A 20,318-nucleotide genomic window follows, 5' to 3' on the forward strand; every position below is an offset into this window, starting at 1 on the left:
TAATCTCTTCAGATTTATAGAGCAAAGAAAATGGCTCTCGAAATGCTACATGTATCTGCAATTAGTCATGTGACAACACAGCAATTTTCTCAATGGGAATGTCAAATGTTTCAACAAAGTCATCAATTTATGTGGAAAATTGTACTTCTGGAGACCATAAACAGTCCATAAAAAACATCTGAAAAGAAAATTCCCAGTCAGCTCTGCTGGAATACCGTGAAGTGGCAACATGAATAGCCTAACAGCACAGAAGGTGGGAGCAAGCAGAAAGGCCAAGAAGCAATATCCTCTTGTGAGCGAGCCAGAATAAGCAGATCGTAGACTTATCTGACTCATGTTCCAAGATTTCTGCCCTAATTCATGACTTCTGTAAAGCTGAAAGTTGTACAGAGAACCTCTCCCAGTATCCAGCCTCTGTGGCCTTCTAAGAATGCTGCCCATAGCAGCACAGGCAGGAAAGTTTGGGGATTTCAGAATTGTATCTGATTTATACTCCTGAAAAAATTGTTTCCTAGAATCACCTTGAGGAATGGCACTGAGGAGATTAAAGAAATCAGGAGACATAAACAGAAATCGACCATTTGTGAGAACAACAGCTAGCTCTGTATATCCTTAGGTGGCTCTACAGCCCACAGAAACTGGTGCTGTTTGAAACAAATCCTCACAATTTTCTTCCTCTCCTGTAAACAAAAGTTCACGCAGTAGCAGCACTGCAGCCAGAGGAACACAGCAGTTACTCTTGAGTACTGCAAGGAGGTAGGCAGTTACTTTGAAAAAATACGAGTACTTCTGAGAAAAATATTTTACATGACCAAATGAGAACTTGGCAAATTACAAAGCACTAATGTTTTTCAAAACAATTTATGGTCTAATTGGCCTTAAAACTTTCACCAGTGCCCAGCTCTAAATTTAAGAAGGGCTGGACGTTATTAGAAAGCACTCCAGCAAAGATGAGGAGTTGTCTTGTTGCCAAGGCCTGATTACCCTAGGCTTTGTTAAGGGAAGCTCTACAAGTGGGCTATAGTCTGAACAGCAGAGAAAAGAGTGCTCATACTTGGAGAACCAAAGCTGAGAGCATTGGGAGTGCTTAAACTTCGGCCTCCAACTCTGGCAGTAAAGGGCATGTCTTCATCTGGGGCTCGGAAATCCTCCTCGTTTGGTGGCACCATCAGACAGACGTAAGTGTGAAGCTGAATAAGAAGCCGGTGTTGGAGCATCCATATCACCATCTGAACGAGCTGAGTCTGCAGAGGGAGAAATGAGGTATTAAACACCTGTGAAATAAAACACAGGAGGAAAACAACGCACAAAGGTTATGCTTTGTGACTAAGTAGTCACAAGGAGAAATGCTTTCCACCCCACAACAACAGTTTTATCTCTTCTCCAATCATAAAAAGGTGACCAGGCACACATGTTCATCACACCCAAAGCCTTTGCGGATGCTTAGGCTGTAATGATGAACATGTCTTTATGCAACACTGACTAGCACAGCCGGTGTCCTCAAACGAACCAGCCCGACTGCCTTGCCGCAGCCCCAGCTATGTTATAGCAGAGCAGCTGAATGCCCTCACCACACCTGGAGCTGTTCTGTCCGCCTTTAACGAAACAAGTTTAGTAGGTGCTAAAAAAACAGGATCGTCTTTGTTCTGAGAGACCAACCAGGCATGGAAAATTAATCAACCAGATGCCTACGGCCCAACAGCGTGAGCCCTGAGACCAGTTTGCTGGTTTCTAAATAAGACCCACTAAAATCCCTAATCACTGAAGGGTTCATCCCAGAGCAGTCAGATTGAAGTCCAGGTTCCCCTAGAAAGCCACAGAGAAGGCACAGTGACAGGGCAGTGCTAAAGCAACCAGGACAGGTACCTAGAAGTAGAAAACACTTGCTGTCAGATGGGAAACTGCTGCAAAGCCATGGGAGAGACCCTGGAGATCAGAGCCTGCCAGGAATACAGAAACAGCAGCAGAAACCTTGGTGAGAGACAGCAGCTGCAACTGCCGAGAAGTCCCCTCTCACTGAAAAGGGTTAATATCCTGTTTCCTCACCATCCCTCTGCAATAACAGGCCAAGCTTATAGAGGCACCTAGGCTTTTTTAGGATGTCTTTTAGGCAAGAGTTTCAAAAGCACCAAGAGGTGATGCTTGCATTAAACAAACCAGCAAAACACCTTTGTGTTACAGCAGCTGAAGAGCTGCACAATGTCCCCAGAGCCATGCTGCAAGCATGGGTAGAGTGAGGGACCAGTGTTTGTAGGTTCTCAGCATGGCTTATTTTCAGTTTTAGAGGAGCATTCAAAACGCATCATCGTGCCTGAATTTTTGCACAAAAAGCCTTTTCATATCACTGCAGGCAATCCTTCCCATAGCTAACGGCTCTGAAAACACTGATTCACTGACAAACGTTGCTTGGGGATTTCATAGCAACCAACACTGTTTTGGTGAGAGAAACACATGCGGAATGAGCTCAGACTCTGAGAGGGAAGCTAGCTCTGCTGTATTAATCATCAGGATAACGGGCCAAATCTCAATAAAAGCCCCAAACCAAAGTTCATCAGCCCACATAATTTTCCTTTTTCCATAAATCTTGTAATTCTCAGTTCCTCCTCTGCTATCAAATCTCAGAAGAAACATCTTCTGTTCACAGGCAGACCCACACCCTGTCTTTTCAGGGATTACTGCTTCTGGGAGCCGAATGGATTTTAATCTTAAAACATATTATCTGGGATCACCTTCAAACATATCTTCTTTTGGAAAAGCCATAATTCATTTTACATATTTAATAGAAAATCTACAGAAGGGGAAGGTTGGCAAAAGATATTAAATGCATACTGTTTTGCTAACATCTGAAATCAGCCTGGAAGAAAGCTGCTGAAAACCTTTCTTCCAGATGCAGGCCTGGATGGAAAGATGTCTCATATATTTTACTTAAATTTCCAACCTGCTAGCACCCAGGTTCACATCAAATGAAAGAGGAATGCACACTTCACAGCACAAAATAAGCCTGGAAAAATCCAAGGCAATTCAAGGAGACAGTAAGGCAGGCTCTGCCGGCCCTGCAGAATCTGCTGCGTAGGACCCTGACCTTGACCAGCCTCCCATGGTGGTTTCACAAATTACAAAAATAGTCAGATGCTTTTGTTACAGCTCCATCTGCGTGGAAAGTCTTATCCAACGCTCTCTAAGTCTGCATACACACCTTCACCTCTACACTCTTGTGCAAAGATCTAGAAAGCCACCCCTGAGGCAGCAGTTGTGGCTCAGTGGAACAAGAAGCCAGGCAGAAGCGGTGTTACAGCCTTACGACAGTAACAGTGTCCAGCCAGCGACTGCCAAATGCCTTTGTGCCCTGAGTGGGAGAGCTGGTGATCGGCTGTGACTGACCTGAGAACTACAGAAAGCTGTTGAAGTCCTCCTGAACAACCGCCCCTAGGTAAGAGAGAATGATGATCACTGACGGTTAACAAGCTAGACTTCGGCAGAAATTTGGTACCTCTTGAAATCTAGACCTAGAAAAAAGCCCAAGTGATGCAGCGTCCTGCAGCTGGCACCATGCCCAAAATGGTTGTGCTTCGTGCCATCACTGCAAATGTGACTCACAACATTTTCACTTTTTCCAGGTTTAAATCTATTTCTTACCAAAGAAATTCACACATAAGGTCTAGCAGAGGCTTTACTAATAAATTCTACTGCCTGTCCTTCTGGATACGAACACTGAATTTACATTCATTCTCCATCTGCTCCTCTTGAGCTCTCATGGAGCTTACAGAGAGGTCTGCAGGAAAAGAGGCTTCCCTGCACCATCTGTGCTGCGCTGGCTGTCGGAAATGCTCTTCCTCCCTCAGAGATACAAGGTTCTTTTCATGCTTGGTCTCAGACTACTTGATTAGCTGGGCTCCTGGCTGAAGCCAAAAGGACTGGGAGCAGCTTCCCAGGCGAGGGTATACTTCAGTCCCAGGAGTGCCTGCACTCACGCAGTCATCATCTGGCATGGTAGGAATCCATAGCCAGCTTTTTTTGGCTCAGGCACCAGGACTGTGACGGAAATACAAAATGAAACATTTTTCATTGCTTAATTTAACTAACAAATCAACTCTAAATTTCATCCATATTCCTTTCATCCTTCCCATCTCCCCAGTCTGCTGTGAGGGGGTCCTGTCTGCTGCAGCATCTGGACCGCTCCCGCTGGCACAGATCAGCCCGTGGCCATTCCCTTCTTCTCCCCGCGAAGTTAGAGCATGTTGTCATGCAAGGCAGCACGGAAGGCGTTGGTAACAATACATCGCTTTGTGCTTATTGACAAAAGCAGGGAAGACATATTAGCTTCTGAAAACATGGGCGCTATACGTCAGCCCATCTGGGCAGTTCGGGACAGTCAGGGGAAAGCTCTGCCCCAAGTCTTGGAGACAAGATCCAACATTCATTACTCTCTTCCCTTTGGGAATCAAAGGGAGCATCTGTAAAACCCTTGAGGAACATGTTAAATAAAACGCATTTCCTACAAGGATTCTTTAACACTGTTTTCTATCCCAGGCCTAAAAAGCTAAGGAAAACACCAAGATAACTGGGACCAGCAGCAGGTTCAGGAAAGGGAAGGGAAAACAACAACCCAGAAGCACTAATTCCTAGCTTGTATATCACCACATAAGGATATGCTCCTTAGTTAAAACCCAGCTTGTTTTGCCTAGTGAAGTATATGAGCCCCCTTTCTCCAATCTGGATTATCTGGTTATTTGACACATGCACTCTTCAAGGTCTGACTTGAGAACTAAGGGCTGCCTTGGCACAGTAGGACACCACCTTCAAAGTCACTGGAGTAAATGGATGTTTGCTGAAATACATTACCTTTCTTTACCATTCAAACCACACTGCTTTATGAAAAACAGAACAGCTATTAAAACTTCTCCCTATTTTACAGAAAACAGATTCTGAAGACCCCTATTAATGTAAGACAAAACATTTATTGTCTAATATTGCCATTCTAATTGTTAGGTAACAGCTTTGAATTCTCAGGTTAGCCCTTCCCTCCATTTAGGCCTAGAAAGATATCTCTTTTAACCTTGCCACACTAAAAAACCCCTGATATTATACCTAGTCCAACTGAATATAAATGCACCTTAATACTTCTTTCATACCTCTGCCAGCAAAAGCTCCTGTGACTCTGAACGCCTTCCAGATGCCCAGCAGAACAGCCCTGTTTGCCATGTGTCTCTCACAAGACAACAACTGGCTATTCAGTATTTGCGTGCAGCTCTCCTCCCACTCCCATCCCCTGACATACTCGCTTGTTTTCCACCAAGCTGTGACACAAAGCACGGCGCGTTTGCCAGAGGCATAAGGCAGGGGTCTCAGCTACCGGTGTCTTATTCCCAACAGGATGGACAGATTTACTAAAATAAAAGTGAAAAACTAAATGTATTTTGCTCAGCAGCAGCTGTCACACTTTCCCAGCTGTTTTTTCCCAAAGTTATCCTAGCCCCATCAAGGGAGAATTAGATAACTACAATAATAATAACAATGTGCATGATGATAAAGAGCTACATTGTAGCGAAGGGGATGCAGGGAGGAAATGGGATGTCTAATGCACGTAGGTACACGTCTTCTACGTTATGGGTGAAAAGATTCCCCCTGCTAGGCCATGTTTGTTCCTCAAGGGTAGGGTAGAGAGATGTTCTTCTTCTGAAACAGGTGAACTAGCTGAGGCCACAATGCACAGAGGGAAAGCCATGAGCATTACCTGTCTCTTGGTTTGCAAAGAAACTTAGCGCAGAATAGCTGGGTGAATAAACTTTGGTATCGTACACAGACAGCCTTGCACTGACAAGCACATTAAAGCATTTCCATGCAGCAACTGCAGTTCTCCAGCCTAGCACACAGAGTCTGTCAATGAACATGTGTCAAGTTAAAGGTTTTAGGTCACCGAGTGTTTCCGTGCTTTCACAGCAGGTTATGAAGGGGTGTACACCAACCTGAGCACCACCAGCGCTCCACTCTGGTCTGCTCTGTGGCCACATCAAGGCTGTGCCACACATGTGAGAGGAGAGCACAGGGACAGAAACCAACAGTCACAGGCAGCAAACGGAAGGACAGCTTCTTTGGGGTTGGTGTAAAGGAGATGCAAACTGCTGCTTTTCCAGTAAAAACACTAAAAAGTAAGATGAGTTTCCCTATTGTACCAGCTCACAGGATCTCCTCACCTTGTGGCTGCACCCCAGTGAGATCCAGCACCAGCAGCATGAGCTAAACCGGTTGTGGTTTGGGACAGTCCCAGGCTGCATTGGATTGCTGCAAGTCTGGGTGACGCTACACAGCACAGTGAAGCTAACAGACAACTCACTGCTGTGAAAAGGGGACAACAGCTCCTGCTTTCCTCACTCACATCCCCAGCTGCAGAAATGCCTCCCTCATTCTGTGTCAGCCCTGGAGCCTGCTGGATCTCCCCCTGAGCAAATTTCACCCGCTAACCTGGCAGAAAACTAGTGGAATGAAACAAGTTAAGTCAATAGAGCTAAGCTGAACAGGAGCCAATGGGAAAAGGGAAAGGCGGAAGGCATGTGTCCACACACCTGAGAGTGGAAACGAAAACCAGGGCCTCCTCTCAGCAGCACTGAGATACCATTACATCACCTGAGATGCACGCAAAGGCTCATCCTCATACTGCTGCAACATTGCTATCCATGCAAGGCAGGTTAAACACAGGGAAAAGGAAACTAGCATAGAGATCACTACAAGAATACTAAAATCTTTTCAAATTATAAGCGCCAGACCACTGATGGATACACAACCACCACAGATTTCAATTCAAGAAGAATTACCACCTCCAGCACAAGGCATGGCTGGGAGCACTGGCAGTCCTGGCGGACACCGCTCACTGAGCATCTCCTGCCTACCTGGCAGACAGGCACCAAAAGCAGAATGTAGACATGCACTCCATCTTTCAAGGCACTCTTGTCCTTGCTGCATACTGCAGGCTGGTTGTACCTCCTGCCAGTCAAAAAATACCACAGCACCCCAAGTATAAAAAATGCCAGTGTCGTATTTTTTTCATTTACCCAAAGGGATGGAGCAATTCCACCCAAACAAAAATAACTGTGTCCTCTTTCAAGTCAAACAGTACAACTTTGTATAAAAACAGGAGGAAGGGGTCTTTAACAGCCTTCTGATTTTGTACTGTGGACTTTATTACTGCCTTCCGTATTCTCTGCCCAGCCAGAAGTGCATGCCAAAAGGATGGAGCCAATTCCATGCCTAAGACAAGAATCAAATGGGATGGAGGCATCCAGACCTTAAGTTTCTGCAGAAAATACAGCCCTTCCCACAGTACTGACCTTACAGCAGAGATGACCTTCAGAAACAGAGACAGTACAGTCAGCATGATGAAAAGCACCAGATAACTGACAACTAGTGAAAATCTTCAAAGTTAAAAAAAACCCCAAATATATCCCCTTCTCCTATGTACAAAAAGAACAAAATTACAATGAAAGGTCCAAACTTTGTTAATTTCTTTTCAAAGGCAAAGCAAACACAATTTGACAATATTTACAGTTCACAGTACAGCATCTTTTACTGCTGCACAGCGGAACAAAAACCCACCCACATTTCATCAGATTAATTGCTCTATCGACTAGATCTCTGTTAATGACAATTGGAGCCTGACCACCTCAGGATAGGGACTGCATTTCTCTCTCTTAGAAGGCCAGTTCCTAGCACAACAATAATACAAAGAGTTCTACATAGGTAAATCAAAGCAGAAGAACACACTTTTCCTACATTAACAATACTGACACGAAAATAGCTAGAAATTCTCTCTAGCCCAAACTCCCCCAAGAACTGGCACAGTTAACATTATGAAAAAGAAGCTCGCCCTGACTCACAGCAGCCCAGTTCTGCTTCACATTCACAAAACACCTTGTCAATGTGGCCCCGAGTCTTCTGCAGCCCCGGTTCTCACCTCCCTTTTTCAGACTGTAGAAGGCACTTCCACAGCTTTTCACAGCATCACCCTTCATCCTTCCAAACACGCTGAAAGGATGATGAAAACAGCCCATGCTGCTGACCTCTAGGACCCCACCACAGACAGGAGACGCGCGCTCCAAAAGAGCCGTTTTAGCACTCCAACAGTCATCATGCACTATTGTTTCAAGACATAACTGTAGCTGTAAGCGGTAGAATTTATTTGGGTATTTTGAACAAAAGTAAGATGTTTGAGAACAACCAGAAGTATTGAAGAAGTATTAAAGCAAAGTAATTAACTTTAAAAGGAGTTCTGAGAATAAGAATGCTTCCTGAAGCTAGAATAAAAGTCATGCTATTAATTCAGCTTTGATTTTCAGGACACTGATTTGTCTGTAACTACAGCGAAGCACTGACAAAACAGTAGTTCCAGCTCTTCCCCTGCCTTCCAAGATGGCAGCTGACCAGTACATACGTGGAATTAGATGCTACATCATTAGTTATCCTCATCTCTGATCATAATCTCTGCCAACCTGTAATTACAACAAATTCTTCTCACAATTGTGCCTGTATGCACAATCGATGTTAATCTTTCAGATATTTGAACAGCGTCTAATTTCATATAGCCAGCAAATCATCAGCGTAGGAAGGCTAGCAAACAACGCTACAGGAAACCAGCTAAAGAAATCTGCCTGTGCTCCCTTTACCATAATGAGCTGTGTTCAGAGGTCCATACTTCTTCATCTTGGAATATAAGCATCAGCGAGGAGACCTCACATTATTGAGTTCTTTACTGCATTTCACCAGTTCCCAGAAATGCCACAAGCCATGATCTATGTGTAAGCAAAACAACAGCACACAAATCCAAAGTCCGTGTATTATTAACCCAAATCTGAACGTTGCAATGCTAATGCTGTAACACATGGATTTCTGTTGACTAAATGCCGAGTCTGTTTCCTGTAACAGACTTTAAACAATTCCAGTTTCCTATCAGAAGCTAAGTGAATAAGTAGTCTGCTTTTATAACCAGATTGTGAACTTAGAGCAGATGGAATATAGTAAAATAAAATAAAATGTGATTCTGAGGAATCCATGAACTTGCATTCAGCCCTACTCATCTATGACAGTTTTCAGCAGACTGAACAGTTTCAGTTTTCCCTGCTGCATCACTCAAGGAAAAGAAACTTTCCAATTTTTCTTCTAGGATTGTGCTTTGCTAGCACAGAGCGTCTGCACAGCTTCACCGTGAACACCTCCACAGCTTTTTGGCACGTGGATATGGAACAACAAATCGTATGGTTGGAAACACGGTAACTGGCCAAGTCTAAACCTGCAAGAGCAGGTTCCTGACTAGGTACTCCAAAAGCAACACCATTCCTTGTTCTCGTTAGCAGAACGAGGAGCTCTTGTACACCCCCATCTCACCTCCTGAACGGGCGGAGCGAGCGGATTCTTGAACTCTGACAGTGACACTGGGAGGGAGAACTTGGATAGCATCGACGGCAGGTTGTGGCCCCGGAACTGACAGGAAAACGCATCTGCTAATGGAGAATAGCTACAGAAAAGAGGCAAAGGCAGAAATCAGTTTTATATTGCTGGTCAGTGTAACACTTATCCATTGAAGCATTACAGAGGTGCCAATTCCCAAATGAAATACTAAAATGAACAAAACAGTAAGGACAGTTTGTGGCATGCTGCATCCTGCAGAAGTAAGCAAGAAGCACGTGCACTTTCATCTTGGCGTTACATTCAGCTCCAGTACATTATTCAAGGTGTGGAAGGAATCCAGAGGAGAAAAATAAAAATTATAAAAAGTCTAGACCTGTGCAATCTCTGATCAAAGTAGCAGGGACTGGGCAGTCAAGACACGACAGGGATGGACAGGATATACACAAGCTTTGAACATGCAGAATGCAGCTGCAGAGGTGACTATTCTCCCTGTCTATGCTGACAGGACAAGCAATATGGCTGATCAGAAGTAAAGGAGAGTCAAGTTAAATACTAGGAAAACTGTCTGTCTTAGGATTTCCATCTACAAAGGTCTTCAAGAACAGCACTGCCATATATGAGACAGGCACAGTTGTTCCTGAATGACCTCAAGGTCCCTTCCAGCCCTATTTTTAAACTAGCATTACAGAAGTTTTGATTTAGAACTATTTTCCTATAACTTGAGTTGAAACACAGATTCTAAAAATGTCTCAAAATTCAACACAGAAAGGGTTGCCAATCTTCAGCAGAGCAAAAATACCCACTGCTGCCTCCACATCTTCCTTGCGTTGCTGCTGCCTGTTCTCAAAATGGCTTCATTGCCTTCTGTCTGCAAGACGGCCCATCAGTATAAAATGCTATCACATGAAACAATTCAATAGTGATAGCAACACTGTCCTGATTTGCTACTTTTGATTCATTTCAGGCAACACAGTGTGCCAGGTACACAGGCAGGCCTACAAAACACCCATTCATTTAACTTAATCATGAAGGATTTTGTCTTGTAAATGTTTCTGTATTGCTTCAGGTTCATACAGCCATTCTGATGTGGACATTAGTGAGCAAGTTGTACTGAAATACTAAAAATAGCTTTACAGGGTAAATATTGCTTCCAAGGCCCATATCACTGCAGAAACACATTGATCTGCTATGAAGCTCCTCCTTACCACACACAAACTCCTACGTGGCTTTGCAAGTTCAGGCACATGTAATGGTTTGTGTTCTGTACAGTCTCAACAAATTCATACTTGAAGAAAGATCCCACCATGTATCCAGGCACACGGTTTTCCTTCTACTTACAGACAGACACTGGCGTTTGGAGAAAGCATGTAGACATTGTTTTCACACAGCGGATATATAATAATTGCTTTTCCCCAGTAAACGAGATGTGCAGCAAGCTGGAAAACCTGCATTGAGAAAACAGGGGAAAATTAGAGGAGCAAAAGGAAAAATCAACCTCTCAGCAAGAGTTCCACACAATGACAGAAAAGTCTTGTTTGAGCTGAAATGAAAGAAAAATATTCCATCCTTTCACCCTGCCTTCAGAATAAATTCATGGCTTAATATAACATGTGGCACATCAAAAAGCATTTGAGGTTAAGAATTTCCAGAGGTTCACTTCACATTTCTAAGCAACTTAGTACTTCTTGCCTTAAAGGAACTTCTTCAAACTGTATTACAGAAGTTTAGTTACTTTTCATGCCCCAAAAACCTATTCTGTTTATGCACAAAATGCATTATTATACGTGAAAAATAAAACCAAAGAATCAGCCTCTACTATAACACAGACATAAAGAAAACCAACACTGCCTTTTGAAGGCACTGAGATATTTCAGTAATGAGTTACACAAAGTATTTTAATGTGTTAAACAAGTCGGTGGTTGTTAATGGGTCTGGAAGAGCCATGTAAATAGTGTCTACGAAACATAAAATTCAGCCTGTATCATTAGATGCATTTAACATTGCTTTTTTGCGGAGAACAAAACTACAGAAGCAGTAGGGAATTTCCAGAGTTCATCCTATAGCTGTATAACGCCAAGTAACACCACAGACCACTGTAAGCAGACCTGGGAATTTTATTACAAAATATGGCACTTCCCTTCAAATAATAGAAGATGCAGACCTATGATCAGGAGCACCTGCAGTGACAAGCAGTGTTCTTCTCCCTTGTCACACAAAGCACAGGTCACGTCCCCAGGTGTGAATCAACTCTTGGAAGCACGGAGTGGCTCTCTTTTCTCCCGTATCATCTAACATGACCACCAGGCCCGACAAGCAACAGGCCACAATGACTGCATTTGCTCACAGTGATCTCTCAGTGGTCTCGTGTCTCACGTAACTGCCGGACTCTCATTCCCTCCATTACACAAACTTCCCTTTCCAAAGGTTTTCACATCACTCTGAGCAATTCAGATTTGAAATCCAGTTGTCAGCACTGGAAGGACATCCAGAAATAGCTGCTGGCTTGGAGAGACTCTCTTTGTTTCTGCAGTCTCTCACAGCACACCCCATCACCTGACACATCTCTAAAGCACCAGTAAGCACTAGTAAGAAGGTGCAGCTTGGCCAACCTTCTGCAGATGGGCAAGGGAACCACACCACTGCATCTTGGCAGATCCAGGGGAAGCAGCATATTTGGCCATGGCAGACAAATACCCTACCATCACACTGATGGGGCATGGCAACACTAAACAAATCCTTCCCACCCCTTTCATCCCCACATCTCCTCAAAACTAAAACCCCACGTGTTTTCTTGCCTCCATTTGCAGAAAGACATCAAGGTGGCAGTACCATTTGTTCTGGTTTTAACTACCTAACGGGAAGACACAGAGAAGAGCGAGCTACTTTCTCAGCGTGGCACAGGGAGAGGAGGCAACACACACAAGGTGGAAGATGGGACATTCCCATTTGTTACGAGGAAAGTTTTTCACTCTGTTGTTGGTCAAATGCTGCTCTAGGTCCCACAGAGCTTGTGGGAGGTATCCCTGAAGGTATTCAGAATTCAAACAGACAGGTTTCTGAGCAGCCTGCTTTAGGGGACTCACTCTGAGCAGTGGTGTGCACTAGAGACCTCCAGACAGCAATCTGTGATTCAGATATGGCTGCAGTACTGCCAAGCACTGTTGCTGCAATTCTCTTTGCCTTTCCAACCTTTACCCACACTCTAAGTCTCAAGCTTTCTCTCTGCACTTAACTCACACCGAGAAAACTGATGTGCTCATGTACCACAGAAACCCACTGGCACACAAATAGAAAATGCCTCGTGAATTAAAAGAATTTCAGCTGCTGCTGACAGTTCCCGTACCTGCAGCAATGCCAAGTCAGCATCTTGAGCCAGTTGCTGCAAATTCTTCACAGCAGAGGTAGTTTTAATTACTCTCACTAGGGCAGGAGAGCAGTCCAATGGGAGCTCATTAAGCAATGACTTCTCATCATTTAAAAGTAATAAGGCATGGTAAGGCCTGCAGAAAGAAGGAATACATTTGCACAGTAAACTGCAACTTTTCCTTAAGGCTTATTTATTCCCAGACCATGATACCTGGCCAATCTACTGGTAAAAATGAACTTCTAATAGCATCCTTTTGCTGTAAGTGGCTTCAGAATAAGCTTATTTTTATGTCACAAGATGCTCCTCAGAGAAAGGGCATAGAGGGTTATATGGTAACTGGACGCCCCAGTGACTAGAAAAAAGACGACTGCAGTGTGCTGGCATGCTACTAGGTCTGAAAACTGCTCACCTGCATGACTAAAATACAGAATGAAGTAGAAGAAAGGAAGAAAGCAAGAGTTAAGTTACTTTTGCAGGTAAAAAGCTGTAAACATGGAATGCAGGAAATAAGATATCAGGGGGCCTGGGCTCTCTTTCTTCTAAAAGGAAAATTACTTCTGGGTCAGCAGATTAAAATGAACACATGCAGCACAGACATCTCTTGCAGCACAGACATCTCTTGCAGCATCACCTCTGTGCAACCACCTAATGTTAATGTAAAGGCTGTGGTTTCACACCGCCACATATACAGCAGCATTGCGGTACCTCAGGATCAGCTTCAGGGGGTCTCTTCTCAGCCCATGCGCCCCCCACCACTACAGTTCAGTGTCATATCAGCCCTGACAGCATGGGCATTTACAGCACCACACTTGGAACTGGTGGAAGGACAGTCCACACTCTGAGGGTCAGAGTTTGCTCTTACCTGATAGATTTCAAGCTTCTTTCAATTGCTTCAGGGGGTATAAAGTTTGTGGCAACATAATGGATTTTATGAGGCAGGCAGAAACTCACTTCCAGCCAGTTGTTGATATGTAAACGGACCACCCCGGTCGTGCAGAGACTAAAACAGGAAGAAAATAAATACATGCAGCATTTCCAAAGTATAACAAACAATAGTGGTCCAGATTCACCCCTGCACAGGAATCATACCAGGATAAGAAAACACTGACCGTACTCTGTCTATCCCCAGTCTGGCTGAGGACCAGCTGATTCCTAGCTGCAAGGGCTTCCTTAACTTCTACTTACAGAGCATTATCCCCTAGGAGGCTTTGGGGGGATTTGAAATACTTCACTCCACTGACCTTCTGCTCCCTCTGCTCTTAACATTGCAGCAGTACCTCAGGTTTAAAAAGTTTAAGATCTACAGTAAGGCACTGGAAAATTCTCTAGCCCAGAGCTGCAAAAGGCAAAGATGAACTGGACACAATGTTTCACTTCCAATTTCCATCTTCCCCTCCAAGGAAAAAGAAAAGGAGATGTCTGTACTGGGCAAGGGGTGTTATGAGAGGCACGTTTCCACAGTAACAGATGCCTTTGGTTCTTCTTAGGTTGTTTCCTACTAACCTGCTCCTGCTTGTCACATGAAATCACAGACGTGCTCATTACATGGTTTCTTCTTTCTAGGAAACCACAGGGACTAACCTAAGCCTGTAAGCTGACTTCAGACAACAGGCCTAGAGTGGAAATGATGGACATCTCAGGAATTACAATAAAGTCTAACCCTCCTGTTCAGCCTAAAAGCAATTATAAGCTTCTTTTACTGAAAGAACACAGAAAGCTGAGAGATTAGAGCAATGAACGTCATTCAGGTAGTTTTACAGAGGTCTATAATTCTCAGCAACAGATAAAATCTATGCAGGTAGGTAACTATATTTACTTCAAAATGGGTAAAACACCATAAGGAGCTAAGCTACCCCCAGCAATCTTCACAAGGCTGCCCAGCCTGCAGGCAGGAAACGACGGCCTGGGAACAGCTCTGCTACAGGCAGTGGGACCCAGCTGGGAGGACAAGGCAAGGCCCACCACATCTTTCCAGATATACAACTTGTGCATCCAACTTAAGTAACAGGTGATCTTGTCTACACTGGAGAGGTGAATTTCTCAATACATCCTTCGGTGTTACCATTTTTATTCTTTTTGACCTAGAATAAAATTTGAAAGTTTGCGCTCTGAAAACTCCAGTCCAAATTTTAAATTAATGTGTGTTGAGACTTGCAACATGACTTTAGTGTTGATAATGCCCAAAAGTTTCCCTTCTACACAAAAGAGATTTAAAAACATGTCAGGAACAAGCCAGGAGTGAATACATGCCTTGGAAACTCTTTATGTGGTGATTTAAACGTTTATACCTAGTATTCAATTGCAGGCCACAAACTAACATGCTCTTTTTCAAGTTCACCTGGTTGTATACAAGGTTTAGAGAGACCTGAAAATTCAGCTTTAAAACAAAAACATTGGGGAGCTTTGGCTGCCATTGTAACTATTCACCAAACCACAACAGAGCTGTGAGAGAACAAACACAATCCTGTCCTACCTTGTGGATGATGAGACCTCATTAGGGAAAATCTCACTGCAGACAATGCTATTCAAGAGCAGAGGCCACGGTTTTGTTCTCAAATCCTGCACTGACCTCTGAAAAAATATGTATTTTTTGATATGCAAATGGAGTGAATATGCTGTATGTTTTCCTTTTAAAAAAAATGCACTAAAAGGATGAATCCGCCTGCTCTGGTGTTACCACCTCACATCTGATCAGAGGCTCCAAACCCCGAAGGAACATGCAAAGCATGGCAAACACCTCTGCTTTTCTTCTATTAAATGCTGCAACTCCAGTAACACTGCTTATCCCACCAACACATGCCAAGTGACAGATAAAAGCCGGATTCTCTCAAAATGCATCAAGGTAAAGGCATCCTGAAGCAGGAGTTACAAATGCTCACAAAAGAAAACAGGGCAATAAATGAACGGGAGAGGCGAGGTAGGAGACTACTGAAAGCTAGTTGGGTGGTTAAAACAGGTTACAGAAAAGAAGCAAAGATACATGAAAACACGAAGCACTTGCAGGGATATTTACCCTGCATAGCTGAACATTCAGGAAACTGAAAAAAATACAGTTGGTTCCTTTAATTCTTTGGTCCAAGTGCACCAAGGCAGAAGCTTTAATTACATAATTACACTCTCCACAGCATAATTTTGCCTACAGTGCACTATACAACAATAGCCTAGAATTAAAGACAAGAAGAAAACCAGATTCTCAGTTCTGATCTCAATCTTAATTTCATTATTCCATATTTGCATTCAACTGTACAATTTCAAGGCTTCATTATTAGCTTTACGTACATGATGTCTCCTTGACCTGCACCTCCTTGGATGTAAAATAATTAAAGTCTCTAATAATTTGACAAGGAATAAGATAGATCCCTCCAGCAGCAATGTATGCAACTGCCCTTTGCCAGCCAACAGATTTAAATCTCTTCACCAATATATACGCAAAGATTCATGCAACACAAATATAGTCAAGTCACAGAAAGTGAAGTTCAGATCCACATTTGCCTTCATTTTCACAGATTCCCTATGAAGTCATCTATTTAGCAAGCTTTTCACTGTAAGCCTCACAAATTTCCATGAGCTGGCCCCAAGCTCTTTGGCTGGTGACCAGCAAATCCAGAAGCCACCTTCTTTTAGGGGCAGATGCAAAACAGCAAAAACCAGCAACAGAAGAGAACGCCAAGAAAACAAGTTTTCAAAATTGCACTGGGGAGTCTCCTAGCTCCAATTTTACTTTATTCTTCTTAAGCAATGAAAACTGTGGAGCAAATGGTCCAGGAAGGCGCAGGACTGTGGGAAGGTGAGAACGCTGCCCCGGCTGCATTGCACGCCGTGAACCTCAGGGACGCAGTTTAAGCAGCCTCCGACAGAAAACCCAGACTTGCACAAAGAGCCAACGGTGCAGTAGGTACACCAGGAATTTACAGAAGGCTCTCTTTGGTTCTTCACTCCTTTCCTAACTACTCTTCACGTTTTGTGGGGATTTTTTTGCAGCATTACTACACTCTGAGCTTTTCCACTGAACTATCTGCTGTAATCCCAAAGGCTCTTTTCAGAGAAGTTATGTGCTATATAAGGGCTGTCTGGTCTTACTCGCTTTACTTTACATCTATCTATACTGAATTTCATCTGCTGTCCTATCGGATAGTTAACTGCTATCCAGAGACCTTGCTGCAACTTTTCTTTTTTTCCTACAGACTTCAAGAGTAACTGGGCAAAAATAGCTTCATTCCCCATAACCTAACTGGCTATTAAACCCTCAGAGACATTCCATTTTATCCTATGAAAACTTTGTCGTTTCAACACTTTTTTTGGTTTTTTTTAATCTCTGGTTAGATAATCCATGATGAGGGATACCGAGGGGTACATGGTGAGGTATTAGGATACTGAGAGGGGATCTCACAGTCCACAGCTGGGACAGGGAGAAGTAAGTAGATAAAAAGCTGTTTAACGTCTCTCCATCGTAAGACCTCTGAGATATCTCATGATACCAGAAGGAGTAAAGTTCAAAAGAAACAGAAAGAAACACAGAAACTAGTTAAGTCATGGACCTCCTTATCAGAGGATGCTGTGGTTGTTAAATATTTACTCTGGCTCACAGGACTGTGGACTAATTCCGGGAAGTGAGATCAGCTGAAGTCTGTTGAATATACAGAAACCACCTCCAGAGCTGAGGGAGCTGAGGAACGTTTTTTGGAATATCACTGCTCTTTTGCTCTGTTCTGCTCTGCCCTGAACAGCTACTATGGAGCCACTGCCCCAAAACAGAAACCCAAAAGTTGGCCAGTATGCCACAGAAACTGCAGCCTTTTTTTCCCCTTAACTATTGGCAAAAAAAAGACAATCCTGCCTCATACTTTGTAAGAGCTGTTTTATGAATTTTTACATACACACAACTCATTTTATGTCTATCCTACTTATACCAGAAATTAATAATATGTTTTGTAGTTTGGTGGAGGCGAGTTTGTACCTTGGGAGTTTGTCTATTTTTACTAGCAGTTGTGAGTACTTACAGCTTTGAAATGGTTTCACATTTCCATGTAAAGGACACATTGACCATCCCTTGCTCAAATAACTGTAGTTGGTTCATATTTTACAGTACAGTCACACGAATCACATCTAATAATTACTGAATCTCATATAAAGATTCTACTTCTCCCCGAGCTGCTGAGACAGGCTAGATCTACCAGTCAGTTCAAATCCCATTAGACTAAAAATGTAAAAAGGCTCTTTGTGCATTAAAAAGAAGAAACAAACAATCCAATCCGAGCCCAACACCTCCCCATACTTTCACTTTTATTTCAAAATAAGGCTAAGAGAAGTTTGCGGAAAACAGGCAGTTAGTATCAAGCCAACATATTGTCTGCAGTTGCAGATAAAACTTGCTGAAAGTTGCCTTAATTCCCTAAATGGAAAACTGGCTTAAAAGAGACACCCATTGTAACACTGGTAAGTTTGTCAGTGCTGGAGGTACTGGTAATTGGACTTTCTTGGTCCTAAAGCCATTGTTTTTTTGTTCCACACCAATGCTGGATTTTGGGGACAACGTGAACAAAGACTCTCAAAACTATTTTCTGAACTCAACAAAAAGAAACATTGTAGTTTTCTCCATTAATGAGTCAAAAAAGCTCCCAGGAACTAAATGTTGATTACCTCTAAACTGTCAGTTTAATAACACTCCATTACTACAGCAGCAATAATGTTACAGCCAAGATGATCTGGCTGTTGATTCCCGCCTTATAAAATGCAAGCATTTCATTCGAAATGCAAGGGACGATTTGAACTATAAAACAATTCATGCACTTGTGGTTTTGTACAAACCAACTTGCTAAGGGACACGTTGGGTCTTGCCTGAAATACCTCAGCACCATCTACAGGAAACCAAGGGCTAGGCAGCATCTCTGGAGCAACCGTGTTCATTCAAGGGGCCTTTGGCAGGGACTGCTGAAATCAGCAGACACCAGGAAACGCTGGCTTGAACAAATCTAAATGGAGAGACAGTTTCCCATCTGCAATTCAAAGTGCTCTCTCCACTTTACCATGCTGTTCCCCTATGCCAAAGGCTATGCCAGAAACCTCTGTAAATTTAAAGCTGCGCATTGTCACTGCATGCATTTGAAGACTTGCCGTTCCCAGCAGTCTTTTCTCCTCCAAAAGAAAGAGACCAAATCTTTCTGGTTTTCCTCTTAGGTCATTCTCACTCCTCCACACTCTCTAGGTGGCCCAAGTATTTCTTGAAATGTGGTGTCCAAAACTGGATACAGTATTCATTACACCAGGGGATTTACAATCTTGAGCAGGACTGGTTCTCATCTTACAGACAAGACTTGTTTTATGGGTTCTTATCTACTTGCTGTTTTTGCAGCCCCATGTCACTTGTGACTAACCCTCATTTCATAAAAGACCACACAGACTTCACTCCAGAGCTGCTGCTACTCAGGAATTCTTCATCTTGGAGCTGCAGAATAAAAATCCTATTTTTGAGACCATTTCTTCTACTTGACAAAAAAAAAATTACTTTAGTTGTATGCCTGCCTGGCAAGGTACTACTGCAGGTGTGATAAGCATATTTCCTAATCTCTCATATGAAGCAGTAATGGAAAAATACTGCAGAACATCACATTATTACCCACGCAGCCAATGACACTGTTAACTACTCTGCAAGTAGAGCTTGCCACTCAAATGCACAGACATTTCATATTTTTACCAACACCTTTGTCATAAGCAAATGTAAGAAATATGTCATGCAGAAGTGTCAGATATAACTTGCACCACTTCTCCCCTGCTCACAATGCCTAAATGAGGGAGTCTCTGCCTGATTTTACATCTGGGGGGCAGCACCAACACGTGTTTCTGTGTGGTCAGTGTATTGCTCCTTATCTCATGGAAGGGTTATAATAGCACGCTCCATGAGCTTGGCCTGTATGTTCCTCCAGACACAGTTAAGTGCCACAAGATGTCACTGTGTCACTAAAATCCTTGGAAACAAGACCGGGGTTTGCCCAGTCAAAAATACATAGCCCTAGAGGAACAGAAGAAACAGGTGAAATTTAATAGTAGAATTACAGGCAACATTGAAAGTGCCTTATTTAAAAGTTAGTACAGGTTTTGTGACAGTTGTATCGAACAATGTACAATATTCCCTCTAAACAGGCTTAAATTTGCAGTTCTTTAACATAACAAAGAACAGCTTGTTATGAGTTTTCTAATGTGCTTTGCAATCATTAAATTATTTAGGCTCTCAGTGTCTTACCTTAGAGGGCTTTATAATTATCCCCTTTGTACAAAGGGAACTGCAAGGAGGCTAAAGGGTTTGTCTATTATCATGCAATGTGCTCTACAGGCAACTGGGGAACTCAACGAGTAATTCTCCCAAGCACTGACAAACACCATAAATGAAGGGGCACAATCACCTCTCTCCCCACTAAAGCCGTCTGCACTCCTTTGTCAAGGTCCTTCACCAAGCGTGCAGCCTGAACGGATGTGTCTGCTCCACACGAGGAGTTAGCACTGACAAGGAGACAGAGCACGTATACACTGGAGGAGGTTGGTGCCGGCTCCTGCT

At 43.2% G+C, this 20,318-nt stretch overlaps 1 protein-coding gene across 3 annotated transcripts in view; it reads right to left on the minus strand.

The window, feature by feature from the left end:
* The window catches only part of NPRL3 (nitrogen permease regulator-like 3 (S. cerevisiae)), a 42,737-nt gene that overhangs the window by 5,727 nt on the left and 16,692 nt on the right, over window positions 1-20,318 (minus strand). For all 3 annotated transcript variants that reach the window (XM_010188866.1, XM_010188865.1, XM_010188864.1), the window contains 5 exons: window positions 13,629-13,766; window positions 12,743-12,899; window positions 10,738-10,844; window positions 9,376-9,505; window positions 1,055-1,244 (listed from right to left, as the gene is read on the minus strand). In XM_010188866.1, coding sequence (XP_010187168.1) covers window positions 1,055-1,244; window positions 9,376-9,505; window positions 10,738-10,844; window positions 12,743-12,899; window positions 13,629-13,766 — 722 coding nt within the window. The remainder of the gene's footprint in view (window positions 1-1,054; window positions 1,245-9,375; window positions 9,506-10,737; window positions 10,845-12,742; window positions 12,900-13,628; window positions 13,767-20,318) is intronic.

Source organism: Mesitornis unicolor, unplaced genomic scaffold, assembly GCF_000695765.1.
Source record: "Mesitornis unicolor isolate BGI_N332 unplaced genomic scaffold, ASM69576v1 scaffold32487, whole genome shotgun sequence".
NCBI classification, from domain to species: Eukaryota; Metazoa; Chordata; class Aves; order Mesitornithiformes; family Mesitornithidae; genus Mesitornis; species Mesitornis unicolor.